At 40.3% G+C, this 14,756-nt stretch overlaps 1 protein-coding gene across 2 annotated transcripts; it reads left to right on the top strand.

The window, feature by feature from the left end:
- The first annotated feature begins 9,435 nt into the window (after positions 1–9,435).
- On the top strand, positions 9,436–13,015 carry LOC128885549 (endoplasmic reticulum resident protein 44). 2 transcript variants are annotated; one of them, XM_054139650.1, is made up of 7 exons: positions 9,436–9,595; positions 9,968–10,049; positions 10,156–10,311; positions 10,426–10,726; positions 10,892–10,939; positions 11,164–11,459; positions 11,543–13,015. In XM_054139650.1, the coding sequence occupies exons 1-7, from the start codon at positions 9,539–9,541 to the stop codon at positions 11,881–11,883; spliced, it is 1,281 nt and encodes a 426-aa protein (XP_053995625.1). In that variant the 5' UTR covers positions 9,436–9,538; the 3' UTR covers positions 11,884–13,015. The 2 variants fall into 2 exon arrangements, with proteins under 2 accessions (XP_053995625.1, XP_053995632.1); XM_054139657.1 differs by lacking the exon at positions 10,892–10,939.
- The last annotated feature ends 1,741 nt before the right edge of the window (positions 13,016–14,756 follow it).

Raw genomic sequence — 14,756 nt, 5'->3', positions numbered from 1 at the left:
TTATATGGTAGTTTAACGACTTTCAGACATCGAAGTGAACCATAAATATTAAGAACAGAAAGGTCTCCCTAATAAAATAATTGAAAAGGTATCGTTTAACGGTTCTTCTATACCGAGCAATCGTCGGATTGTATTAATCAGAAAAATCGATGATTTGGTTACCTTCCTTTATAATCGACTATTCCGAGCTATAAATCTACATGTTTCGAAATACGTATTAATTCAAACCGCTGGCAGATGTCCAGTATGGCGTGCTTCCAAGTTGAAGAACGTCATACTGGGCAAAATGGTGGCGCATAGAAAACTTAAGGTAACCTAAGTTTCCGATGAGTACTTCTCACAACCTTCAAATAAAAAGAAACCTAGGAAATTGTACGGCTGGAAGAGCGACTGACGTTCTAATTGAATGGGTGAAAGGAGTCAATGAGAATTTTCACGGTGTTTAGAGGTTCTTTGGTGCTCGCCAACGGAGGTGGCCGAGATTTGCAAAGACGTATCAAAGCGTGGCGAGGCCCGCGACGGTACACGGTAGCGCGTGATAACGGGGCACCAGTTTCCCAAGGTTCTCGGTCCGTTTTGTGACGTACGTAGGACCATAAATCCACGAAAGATCCTGGTCCACGCTGGAAGCGCATTCATCAGACGTCCCACCGGCGGGGACCAACTGAGAACTGCACAGCCAGCACAAAGTCTCGGTTTATGGTGGCTGTAAAGCGATCATTGGCAGGACGAGGTGACGACACTTTCGCGCTACCGATCCGTACCAGATAGGCACCATTATTGCGCCTTGCTGGGCGCACAATGCGCCGCCAGCAGTCCTGTGCAGGTACAAAGGCAAAACTGCCGCTGCAGAAACGGGGACAAATCGTTGCACTTGGCGCGTGAAAGACAGCTTTCCCAAGGGACGATGGCTACCGGTCATGGGCCGTGCGTCGCGAACTATGATAACCGTAATCATCGCAACGTGGATGCTGGACGAGCTATTATCGCGCGATCTCTTCGAATCTTGTTTGTTCAGCCTGGAAGCAACCATTTTCTTGCTACGAGATAGTATCGTCTCGATAATCTTGGCAGCTGACGAAGGTCGCCGCTGTATCTACCAAGTTTCTTATCCTCGGTATGAATTCTTGTACTTCTTCGGTGAAAAGCCCTATCACCCACTTTAATTACGCTACTGTCAACGTCAAAAAAAGCGACACGATCTTATTACAACGACGTCATGTGTTTTCATGATGTCCCAGTCGCATACCGGAAAGAGATTATTAACTTCCGGTGGGCATGAATTATCATCTGTCGTTACGTGGACGTAGACAGAAAATACCAGAGATAGCCAGACGGGACCATCGATCTTCCAGAGTATTTTCCAACGACCACAAGCACAGGCTCTCAGGGGGCTCGTTGTTGTTTGTCGAATTCATCGAAAGCATCTAACCGACAGAAGCACGAAAAGCATGGAAATTGGCCATTGCTGTGCGACACATGTCCTTAGTTGCAACTGCACCAGCATCGTCGTAAATCTTAGCACGGTGTCGTGGCCAATGGGCGAAAGGAGGGGGCACGCCCAGAGCAACCCTTCACTTTCCTCTGCTGGACCTGACCATTGTCCCCTAATAAGCCGCTTAACGTCTCGGCCAGGGGTAAATTGCTTCGCCCGTAAACAGTACTCCCACGCGGACGATCGAATCCCCCAAGGATGGGAATTTTTCCAGAAACTTGTTCCATTCCATGCTACGGTTATTCTTTATTGCTGCGAAACCCGTCAGTCCTTCCCTCGTTCGTCTCGTTGAGAAATCACTCACGATTCGGTGTGTTTACAAGTTCCTTCAATAGAGGACTTACACCGTTATTATAACGATATTTCTCGGTTACGCCTGCGATACCCTTACAGAGGTAGAGGTATGAAGACACTTGTGTGGTGTCATACCGGTTTTCGAAACTACTGGAACACCGGTTTCATATATTAATTTGATTAGCAGAAGAATAAGTGGTATGAACTTATGGGACAACCTAGTACGTCTGTCGTGTTCCAAAAAATTCGACATTGGATCTTTTTAAAAAGTCGACTTAAAAAGTCGTCGGTTGGTCATCGTCGAGGTAAAAGGGAAACGATCGACACGAACCACGCTTTCGTCCGGTGTGTGTCCAATCGGTAAACGGAGGGTGCCTGCGGGGGTGTAAAGTGCGCTTTGTGCGCTCGCTGTGACGTTCGGTTATTCCACGGAAAGCCGCGGCGTTTCTCTGGAGACATTCAGGGGCGGTGGACCGATGCGAATCGAAAAGGACGACGCAGGTCAGATTTCGGCTATCGGCAATAAGAAATCGACCGTCCCCGATTTCTCGTATTTTCACTCATATTTATACGCGCGAGAACGACGCAGAGTAGTTCCAAATTTCGAAAACGTGGTCGAGATTAATAAAATAAATTGTTTTAGAATTATGGAGGTGTTCTGTCGAATTCACAGACAAACTTATTACATTCGATGACTAAGAGGCGTCGAACACCTCTACTCGAGGAATAATTCGATTCTAAAGAAAACGAATGAAAATTTAGTCAAATTCATCGATATGAATTCTGCCAATGGGAGTTTGTTTGGAATATGATAAGTAAAATATTAATATCCTATCTTCGATAATGGTATATTTCAACATTTATACTTTGGGATTTGAAACTACGACGCCTCGGCTGTATTTAAATTCTCACTGAAATGAGAACGAACTGCTTTTATTTCAGCGTTTTTTGAGTTACCGATCGCACGAAGATCGGAGCTGTTGGCGCGAGTTAAGAGAATCGCCAGCGGTGTTATTTTATAGAAAGTGGACATGGGAAGTCTCGTAACATATTTCTTTCGGGCCATAACAGTCTTTCGGCGGTCTTTTGTGGAGGACCCGTGGGTTCGTGCGCGCATAAACATGAGCTATCGCCTACGAAGAACTAATATTCTCGAAAAGGGAACGCTTTTTCCTAGAGTTTATCGTAACTCACGAAATTTTATAGTTTGCTGGAAATCGGTGGTCGGTCGCAGGTCGCTTTGAAATCGTCTACGGGGTCTAACAATCGTGACGAACGGGGAATCCTCGCCTGACGCGATGCTTAAATTCTTCCCCCTTTGATTCGATTTTCGATATTAGGCCCGACTAGGACCGAGAGGAACAGGAGTGGAGTGTGACGTTGCCACTAGTTTACGAATTTCTGCCAGAAAGGGAAAAGATATGTAGTAGATAGAAAAGTTTGAATTTTTTTTTTTGTAAAACTTAAAGGAATGTTTCACATATTAATTTGAATAGCAGTACAATAACTGGCATGTACTTGTAGGGTGACGTAATACTTTCATTGCAACAGAGGTATTTATACAAAAATTGATACGGGCCCATAGAAGCGTTTTTCTTCGTTTAATATGTATATTGGATGACGCGCAATGAATACCAGCTAAGTTAAACAAAGATGAAATATAAAGATTGTTATTTCCATCCCCGACCTCTCCTACCCTCGACCACTTCGAGAAATCTTCCCTTCGGTTTCGTCAAATTTCAAATGGCATCTTCACGCTGGATGATGACCCGAAGGCATTTTCCCTGATGATGGTCTGTTCGTCGAGACATCATTAAGGGTCGAACCTTTTCTTCCTTGCTACGGGTCAATTTTATACGCGATTTACCTGGTCGAAGGAAGCATCATCGGGATCAGCAGGTCACTAGTCTCGACGGGTTTTGTAACTTATGCTCGGATCTGGAAGAAAACGCAGAAGAAGAGACGCCGAACCAGAAGGGAGGAAGAGAAAAAAAAAACGAGATAGATGACGGTGAGGGCGAAACCAAAAAGGGCGAGAGAGAGAGAGAAAGAAAGAGAGGGCCACGTTCCCTAACAATGGACCCGACAATAGGACTAGTCTTCGGAGCTAATGGAGCGAGACTTTGCAGTTTTCACACGATGATCGGCGTAACGTGGTCGCTCACGAGCTCCCTCTGTAAGAAGAGAAAGCCTATTCGAAGCCGATCAAATCGGGATACCCTGCCACGGAACAAGATTAGTCGGATCTGTCCCGCTAACTCGTGCGTCGCTGCTAATCGGTTTAGGATTACGAGGGCGTAAACAAGAGATTACATCGTTTACGAATAGATCGTTGGTTATCTTGTACGCAAACAGACCAGTTACACCGCAAACAGTCACGACCTTGCTGGTACCTGACCGGCAAAATATTTGGAGAAGATCCGACGTTAATATTTGCACACACCGTATAAAAGGATAACGTTCTACCTGTCGACCGTAATTTTCATTTTCCGACCGAGCGTTCCCCTTCTCGGAAGGTTAATAACGAAATTAACTCTGCTCACAATCTGTATACCATCCTACCGGGTTGATTCTAGTAACGTTCTACCGTCCGATTAGCAAGCTGGTTCGTTGTTCGGGCCTGTTCGGGTTTAAACAAATGGACGGCAGACCGTGCGTCGTCATTAATCACTGGCCCCGAGAGAAAACGTTCTCTCCCTGGCGTACAAGGAGGCTCTCCTAGCGGCGTTCGATATTCATTTATTACACATCGTTTACAAAGCCACCGGTGAACCGCTGGCGTTGATAATCGATAACGTCGGATTACGTAACCTCTGTTAGCTCAACATTGCAAACGGAAGCCCTGCCATGATCGTATAAGGAGTTTTCATACCTGTCGTGATTAATGCGAGATACGCTGTATGATTGCAAAACCCTTACGCGCCCTTAACAAGATATTCTCACGAATATCATGATAGGCGTTATAACGTCGATATAGTATCAACACGTTGACCGTACATAGATAACAGGGCTTTCCAGTATAAAACTGTGTTACGTATGTAATACGTAAAAGGGGATGCTCTAGTTTCATAATGCTTTAATAACATATTTGATGGTACAGATGAGACAGTTTGATGAAAAAAAAAGGAATAAATCGTATAAAGAAAACATTCGAAGCGCTGCTGTTTGTCAGGGCGACAAATACAAACTTCATGGTTTGCATATCCAACAAACTGGAAATATTAATTCGAAATGTGAAGAATCAAAGTAAATACATCTGGACAGAGTTCGTGAATTTGGTGAACGTATACACCTACTGCTAATGTTAGTCTCGAGGTTCATAAATTTGTGCTGAGTCGCACAAACGTAAGAATCGAGCCGAAGGGGTCCTCCCGCCAATTCCATTGGAAGAGAATGACACCCTCGTCACAATACGACCTGTTGCGTCCAGAGATGTAGAAAGAGGCAAAAAAGAAAGAAACGGCAGAATAAGAGCGAGGATCGGGGGGTAGCCCCGGGTACCATGGAGGCCGTGAGAATATCTCCTGTTCAAAGGAAGCCGTCACATTGTACGCGGATTCATTACGCAACCTGATCTTTGTGACGACGCCGAGTTAAAGGTAACACCTGTGCCGACTCACGAGTCACTTGGTTTCATGCAGAATATGGAAACCAAGACGACACGGAATTCCTATGGCGTTACTAATATTTATAACCGACTTCGCGTATATGGTACAGTACACCATTAGCTTATTGAAAGTACAACGAAAATATTTATTGTGGGTAGCCAGTTCCACGTAACAGAGTAATCGAAGCCGGAGTTTATGACCTAACGGAAGCCACAGGAAATTGGTACTATCCGGGATTGCCCGCGAGGATTGCTCCAAATATTATGACATTATACAGTTGAAGCAGCAGGTAATAATCCGTTCGAGTATCGGAAGGGTCGGGGATACAATCGAGGGAACAATTAACGGTTACTCTAACCGTGCAATTGACTTTACTAACCGTGCGACCGCTATATAGCAGTCTGCGTACATTTCGAACGGAACGCTCTGGAGAAAACTGGAAGGTGTCCGAAGAAAAAACGGGTCGACGTTCACCCTTCATCGGCTCGTCTTCGGCCCGATAGATTTTAATTAGCGGGCAGCAGGGTTACGGTTTCGCTATTGTCTCAATCGGTACCGGTCGACCGCTTTTGTTGCGAGGGTGCTGTGGCTACGAGGACGATACACAGCCGAAGGATCCCCGAAAGTTAAAAGGGAGAACAAGAATTCTGTACCGCGACCGACCGAATATATGATTTGTGTGCCAACCGGTCGGGAACGAATCAGAAGAAACCCAAACGACCGCGGATGGCCGGGACTGATCAAACAGTCCTGCACATCCGTGTATATCCCACGTCAAGTCAACGAGGAATTAAAATGGATAATTGCTTCCTTCCAGAACCTCGTCTGGGTCTCGCGTTGTTCCAGGTAGGGTCGTAAAAGGGCTTTGATATAAAATTAACGACTACGCGGATATCTCCCGAGGCCCGCTAGACAATTTTTTCGTTCAACTTTATAAATAATGTACCAGCAAAAAAGGAACCCCGATGTTACTGCCATTTTTTCCAACTCGTAATTTGAGAGAGAAGAACGGAACGCAGCCATGGCCGCGAATAAATGCTACGGGTGATTGTTATTGCGAATTTATCGAACGATGTTCGTTCCTCGCTTAACGCGGGGTGCTTCGGGGAGCATCATTACTTCGTTAATAACTCATTAATTTTATTGAGTTAATGTTTGTGTAATGTTGTAGGTGATTCTTCCTTTTGATTAATCCTTTCGTCTTCTTTTACTGTTATAGTGTTAAAAAAAAAAACTTATACGTTCATCCGATAGATCGTAAGAAAATCGAAATGAATAATAATTTTCTTACTTACCAAGAACAAATTCTATTCACTTACACTTACACACAAACAAAGTAATTATACGCACAAAAATTCACCACTTAACACACATTTCTCCATTCACCAATTGATCAATTGAAAATTGAACAATAAAACTTGTCGCTGAGCACTTCGATAATATAATACACATAGAGATCACAAATTACAGTGATTTGTTCTTATTCTTGACACTCGACACATTCCATTGACGAATTCCATCGGATACTCGACAGAAATGTCTCGCGAATGATAAATTCGGCCAAAAATGGAAAGCACCTTGCCGCCCATACTTCGTGTCGGCTCCAACGTTCTCATCTTTTTTAGAGGAAAAGTCGGCTCGTTTTGTCGCAGCAGAAGTCAATGCCGCCCTCGAGGTCGCATCAGAGTTTTTCTCAGAAGGGAAATATTGTCGGATGCAGAGTCCTGTGGCGTATTGTGTGGTTTTATCTTTCAACAGAGTCGTTTGTTCAACTAGTGTCCAGCGGCGCGCCCGATCCAGTGTCAAAGAACGCCGCTGTTCCTAGCAAAGTGTCAACGCAAAGCGTTAATGTCGAGCATGATCTATGTTGTTCCAATTTGCGCGAGTAGCCGACGCTCGCGTTAATTTCTCCCATTTGAAATTGGAGTAACTCGAAGGTACTTATGACGAGCACTTGTACCACAGCAATTCTCATACGAGCGTTTGACGTACTCTTACGGACGAACGCGTTGGTCCATTCAAGATGCTAGATTGACATCGGCACAGTCGAAGCTCGATCCCCCGCGGAGAGGACTAAAAACGTCGGCGACTGAGAGGTACAAAGGCTCCTATGAACCTCAAAGTCATCCCGACTGCTGTCCTGGCTAGACCTATTGGCGGAAACTTATGTCAAGCGAGTACGTTTGACACAAGTTTAGCCCTGTATAGTTGACGAATGCATCGAGGAGCTTTCGTCGCTACAGGCTGGATCATGTAAGTGTAACAAGCTGTAACTCCATTACAACTGTTGGTAGAGAGAATTGTCCAAGGAAGAAGATGGATGGTTTGAAGAGTCATTATCTCGAAACGTTTAGGATGGTCCAACTTGAAAACAAAAAATTATTTTTCTAACGATTGTAGAACCAATTTTTATGATTTTAAAATTGGTATACATTAGCTACCGTGAAACCCCGATACAACGAAGGGAACTGAGCGCAAATAAATGTTGTAGGCACTTTATTTTGTGGCACCGGGAATTAATTTTTAGACCTGGTTCATCCAAAAATTCCATCGAAGTTTAATCAAATTATTCCAATTGATGCTTAATTGTCCAGTATCTCCTAAATTGGAGCAATAGATCGCATTCGATTGAAAGGGCCAAGGAGGAAGAATACCAGCAGCCGCACAATTCAGGAGATCCGCAGAATGAACATAGAATCGGGAAAATTGGATTTCGTTGTAAATTACGGTTAAGCCGCGGCTTACACGACAGCGTATCCCGTTCGAGCGTCTCTGGCCTCGCGTGGTCGTAAATTATTGTTGGAGTTCGTGCCCAGGGAGCCCTCGTACTCGTTCAATGGGGATTATATCGTCGAGAGAGCCCGAAGACTCGCCCAGGTGTACCTGAACATTGAAATTTCGTCGAACGGAGAAGAATTCGTGAAGTCATGGTCGCGCAGCCGTAGCACGATATAACCAACCGTCATTGTTGCCTTCCATGCAGTCAATAATTCGCTTTTACACGGAGATTACGGACGCATGATTGTTTTATTGCACTTTCGCGTCGCATCCTTCGCCAGGTAAGTTAGCTGCGGTTAGGGAAACAGTTGCTCATCTTTCGTGGAGTCAATGCTTCTCGATTGTCGACGAAAAGGGTTGGCCAGAACGTTAAACGAGTTGCGAATAGAAAGATCCTAGCGGTCTTCCATGGAAGTTGCTTTCAAGATATTCGAGGGTCCAGTGAACCTTTCATCGGGTTGCGATACGAAGCTTTCGTGTTCTTCCCTTTTGGTTGGGCGCTTGTAAATCAAACACCGTTGTTGCATTTCGGATAGGACAAACGTTTGAATTTGCACGGAGATTAGAGGGTGTAATTGTTTTATAACGTGCTTCATGGCGTGATCTTTGTGGAAATTCGTTCTGCGGTCGTGAACAGTTTCTGTATTTTTGAGAAATGTAAACTATGGCCCTGTTGTGTTCCGAAGAAATGATAAACGGTAAACTCGACCATTGGTAACTTGTGGGATAAACTTTTATGTCTATAAGAAAATTCTATTCGGTTTTGTTCGATCACTCTTTAAAGTAATATAGAATACTTAAATCACAACGAATCCAGTTAATATAATTTCTGTATCTTGATCTTTCTTACTTTCTTGTAAAAAAATTCTTTTGGAAATTAATTCCTACTCTTCTGGAAATACATCCATAAAACGAAAGATGAGGATATTAAAACTCCCGCTGCGAATTCAAAAGGCCTAGGGAATATTGATCGTCGCGTGGCTAGACCTAAAGTCGTAGAGAGTGGTTATTGGTCACCTTCGGTGAATTGTAGCGATAAATACCCTATGGTTCTAGTTATATTTTGCAAAACAGGAATCACCAGCTAGGGACAAAGAAACCGGCGGGATCACGGAGTAGAACGTATGAATGAGACACTACAATTGGAAGGCACAGGTTGAATAAAGAGAAACGATACAACAGCAAATTCTTCATAGAGAATTTCTATCCACCTGTGCCACGACCGCTGAAATCGATGTCTCACGTATATTTTACTAGGCTTCGATATACTGCAAATTCGTGGCACTTGACGCAGAGCCAGCTGCTTACCGATGGTTATTCAAAAAATTGTTGCCTGATCAACTTTATACTTTAAGATCACGAGATGTTGGTCTTCTGTGATATTTTCGACTTCAAAATACTTTTATTTGCCTGTTTAATGGTGAGTAATGTTTGGAAGTGTGCAACGTTGTTTTGTCAGAAGAAGATTAACGAAAAGTGACAGAAGTTTTTGAAAACCGTGAACAGGACGGTGACACATTTAAGAATCTACGAATTCCTGAGAGCCCGTTTTCCCGTTATTGGGACCAATTAATCGCGGGCTCGCTTCAATGGCCACGAATTTATTTTCACCGCTCAAACAGCGGCATAACCTATACACGTACACGTAGAATAACCTCAAAATCGTAACCTCTTCGTGAAATGAAATATTAAATCCATATGTCACGTGTCGGATATATCGGACACTGATTTATCGTAAATTTCCGACGTAAATTAGCGATAACCGGAACTGCAATGTTGTTTTCCTTTTTAGGCGTTTTTGCCAAACAATTTAGCGGACGGTGCAAATGAAGGCGCAGTATCGCTTACTCAACAAAATATTGATATGACACTCGGTACGTTACGACGTTATAAAACGGAAAAAAATCGCAGATAAATACTATTTTTACAACCGAGTCGTAAAACGCGAAAATAACATTATTTATTCACTTATAATTTCAGCATCAAATGAATTGGTGTTTATAAATTTTTACGCGCAATGGTGCCGTTTTAGTAACTTATTAGCCCCTATTTTTGATGAAGCTGCAACTAAAGTGAGGAAAGCATTTCCTGAACCAGGAAGAGTGGTGATGGGAAAAGTTGATTGCGACAAGGAATGTAAGTAGTCACAAGGAAAATGGAAAATATGCAAATAAAATCACTATTTAGTTCACCAAAGCACTAGCATGGGACTGATTTGCACAATTTGCTAAATAGGAAATTATCTTTCAGCCTCTATTGCTTCAAGGTTTCACATTACTAAATATCCAACATTAAAAGTTATAAGAAATGGTCAACCAACTAAAAGGGAATACAGGGGTCAACGGTCTGTGGAAGCCTTTGAAGAATTTATAAAGAAACAATTGGAAGATCCAATTAAGGAATTCTATGATTTGAAGGAATTAACTAACTTAGACGATAAGAAACGAATGATTATTGGGTACTTTGATAGGAAGAATGTTCCAGAATATGAAATGTTCAGGAGGGTTGCCACAAATCTCAAAGATGACTGTCAATTCCATGTTGGTTTTGGGTAAGCATTATCATTGATTTATATAAATTGGGTCTACAATTAACATTTACTTAAGAACTATTCATTATGTAGTGCTACCTTAAACATTGTTTGTACTTTGTAACACATTTCATTCAATGCTTCTTTGAAATATGTGTAATTGTTACGTAATTTTCCTCTAACAAGCACTTGCTCGGCTCAAAACTGTGAAATTGGAGAGCATTTCCACTTGCTGTAAGTAAACAAATTGGGCATGGGCAGATGACATTTGTTTCTTGCACATTAACTTAAAATTTCAATGTATTTCATTTGCATTAAAATTATCCCTGTGCATCATCCAAATGCAAATGTGGCACGAACTCCTTTTTAGATATTACATTTTAGAATCACACTCCATGTTTAATGTTTAAAATTATTTAAATGCGACAACAATTTTTAATTTTTTATATTTAAAATAGGAATTCAAGCAGAGCTATGCATCCTCCAGAAGAACCTATTATTGTCTTCCGTTCGGATAAAGCACTTTCTAACGATGAGGATGAGACATACCATGGAAGTTTAAATAATTTTGATGAACTGAATGTTTGGGCACAAGAGAAATGTGTCCCACTTGTCAGAGAAATCACATTCGAAAATGCAGAGGAATTAACAGAAGAAGGTTTACCTTTTCTCATATTGTTTCATGCACCTGATGATGTTGAGAGTGTTAAAATGTACAAAGATGTAGTCACGAAGACATTAATTGATGAGAAACGTAAGTGTTGTGATTATAATTGTTATTTCATTCATGCTGCCATGTAGAATAGGTAAAAAATAGTCAAATATGTTTTATTTCAGAAAATGTAAATTTCTTGACTGCGGATGGTTTGAAATTTGCTCATCCTCTTCATCATCTGGGGAAAACTCCGAGAGACCTACCCTTAATTGCGATAGATAGCTTTAGACATATGTACCTGTTTCCAAACTTCCATGACATTCACATAGAGGGGAAACTAAAGGCTTTCCTACGAGATTTGTATTCAGGAAAATTACATCGAGAGTTTCATTATGGGCCAGATAATAACGAAGAACCTTCAATTGTTGGACAAATTAAAGTGCCTACAACCCCACCAGAATCCACATTCAAAAAACTAGCACCCAGTAAAAACAGGTACACGTTACTCAGGGACGAATTGTAATAATATTTTTAAAATACATCAAGACATTGAAATTTTTATAATTTTGGTAATTCGTTTTTGTTAGTTACGTTACAGTGATAAAATCCAAAACAATTGTATTATTAAATTAAACTTTGAATCGAACGTCACTCGCGTCTAGTATCCCCTCTATCGTTTACACAGTATTTCGCTACAATTAAACGTTTATTTAGTGTATTTTAAAAGGGGATACAACCTTCGTGGTCAATTTCATGTTAATAAGTCAAGGGAAAGTATATATAATTGCCTGTACCAAATGTTATATACATATTATCGAAACTCTAACTTGTAAAGTATTGATAATTCAAGACACGTAGATTCGAAATCATCGTAGATTTTTACATAACGCGTGCTTTTTATATTAACTTTCCTTACTTACTGAAGGTGAAGATCGTTAACAATTCTTAACACGGGATTATTAACGTCTAAGATCGCTCTATCTCGCAGTGTCAATATTCGTAATAGATTGTAACTTGTAACACGCGATTTCTAACACGTTTGTAGAATACTCTTAAGATAAAGTGAACACAAAAGAAAGGAAACTCTGTCAATCCATAGGTGAAACATTGTAATATAACGTTTTGTGTAATCCAAGAAATTTAAGCTTACGTTACCAAACATGCCGCTGGCTGCAATAACGGCGTTTGGTCTTGCATCGTTGTATTCTTCTCGATTTAACGAGATTTTCGGTAACTACGAGTTGTTCTCAAGGCAAGTCATCTTTTGATACTTATAGTTAATTATCTTGAAAGTTTTTCAACAAAATCGTTTCTTGATTGCTTACGAGGACACCGACGGGTAACAAATGAGCGCGCGAGCGAATGAGCCGTTGGTTCGATCGCGTTCGTTTTTTCGATAATCTGTGCGTGGGAGTGAGTGCGAACTTTGAATCGATTGTTTTGTTTAGGGTAATCGCTTCTTGGGCAAAGTATTTTAGGAATCCACGCATCGACGAATTTCAAACGTTCGAAATACTTGAATAAGAATAAGATTAGCAGTAATTGTATTCATTTCGTACGATATAGCACTAAGATACTCCTAAGAAGCTAATTAAATAGAATTTGTATGGATGAAGGTATTAATTTTTCTGTTAATAAAGAATTTCTAAGTCAGACATGTACGATACTTTTATGTTAAGATAGTGTTTTAAAAACTAGGGAGATATGATAGGAAATTTTTAATGTAGACAAATTTGGGTAAACTAGGTAAAACAATTTTTTTTTTGTATAATTTTAACCTCTTTGTGGAAAAATTACATGATATAACGAAAAATTATATTATTTAGATTCATTCACGATGTAATGTATATAAATTTTAATATAACGATGTTATCGTGTTATACTACTCAGAAATTTAATTACAAATATTTATCCATAGTTAAACGGTTACCTTTATGTTACTGTATTTAATAGACAGAAAGCTAAATTTATATCTATATGCATGGGTATCTTTGAAGAGGTTAAATATACTATTTATCTTATAAATTCATAAATAATTGGTGAAAGAACTTATGTAAATATTTTACTGGAATTTTCATAATTCTTTATCTTGTATCATATCAATTGCAATACTACAGTGAATATAATATAATTATTAATATGAACGTTTTGCAAACTCAAATTGACCAGAACTTTTTTTAAATAACCTCTTATATTCGACAAAAATTAATTTAATCAAAATCAATAAAGACAACTTAATTTCGAATCGGACTGTCAATCAACTTACCTTGATTATCTGAGAGGAATGTTTTCAGCGACATCTATATTTTGATGAGAATAGTTCCTGTACCATTTTCTAGTTCCATATAATTTTGAATTCATGTATTATTGATATGTTAATTATTAATTTAAATATGGCAGTGAGGTGAACAAGATTTGATTTAATTTTTTATTTGACTACATTTTACTAATTTTAAGTGATAAATATTCTTCAACAGATTTAAATGGTTCTTTTCACTCAAAATATTTTGATTAAAATTAAAAAAAAAAAAAATTAGGCCTACTGGCATGCGTCGATGTCCTTGCAGAGATTAATTTAAGCTACCGTTGAGATATGTTGTTAACTTATTCTACAGTTGAGAAAACGGTAAAAGGAGAAAGGACCACGGAAAAATGTCCATTATAAAATGGCTGTATTTAGGGGTAACTCGATACATCTATTACATTCCAGCAGTACACGCCATCACCGTTTTATCTTGTATTTTAATCTTACAGTACATAGCATTACACGTAACATGGTTTCATACAGCTAACACCATACATACTGCACTCTCGCCACAGTTTCCAGCACTTCCGTTTTTGTTTTTCCACCTTACGACGAAACGTGAGTGGAGCAAATCTGAGTAAGAACCTTCAATCGCAGGTACCGCAGTTAAATAACAGAATCATCCTTTCCAAGGTACAAAGGAACGTTTTAATAAATGGTCGTAGAGTAGATCGACAGAAAAGTTAAGGAACGTGGTTAGTATTTTTTCAGATTGCCAACTGAGAGCGTTTATCTCGTTTCTCGTCTTTCGTCTCCCGATCGCTTTCGTGCGAAAATAAAACCGAATACGAAAGAAACGCAAGTTATTTTCCATTACCTTCCCATTTCAAATATCCTTTGCTTTCTGTCGTATCGTACTGATAGCCAATTTTACCGTCATTTGTTATTTCAAGATATTCCAAGCATCGAATCACCGGAATGTAAATATCTTCGTGGATTGGGTGTATTTTTGTCTGTAATACATCTTGGTGAAAGGAACAACAACAACAATGAAAAATTTCATGAAAACGGTAAACAGTGGCTATCAATTGTTAAACAATTATTCGCACAGAAGCGTGCACGTATCTCTCCAACTTAGGTACAATTAATAT

This window comes from Hylaeus anthracinus, unplaced genomic scaffold (assembly GCF_026225885.1).
Source record: "Hylaeus anthracinus isolate JK02 unplaced genomic scaffold, UHH_iyHylAnth1.0_haploid 0, whole genome shotgun sequence".
NCBI lineage: Eukaryota > Metazoa > Arthropoda > Insecta > Hymenoptera > Colletidae > Hylaeus > Hylaeus anthracinus.
The sequence above is the reverse complement of the archived record's forward strand: the minus strand, read 5'-3'. Positions and strand labels throughout refer to the sequence as shown.

Coding starts and splice junctions, on each gene's coding strand:
- LOC128885549 (XM_054139650.1), top strand. CDS start 9,539: ATGTTGGTCTTCTGTGATATTTTCGACTTCAAAATACTTTTATTTGCC. Junction 10,312..10,425: donor AGTTGATTGCGACAAGGAAT/GTAAGTAGTCAC, acceptor ATTATCTTTCAG/CCTCTATTGCTTCAAGGTTT. Junction 10,727..10,891: donor CAATTCCATGTTGGTTTTGG/GTAAGCATTATC, acceptor TCCTCTAACAAG/CACTTGCTCGGCTCAAAACT.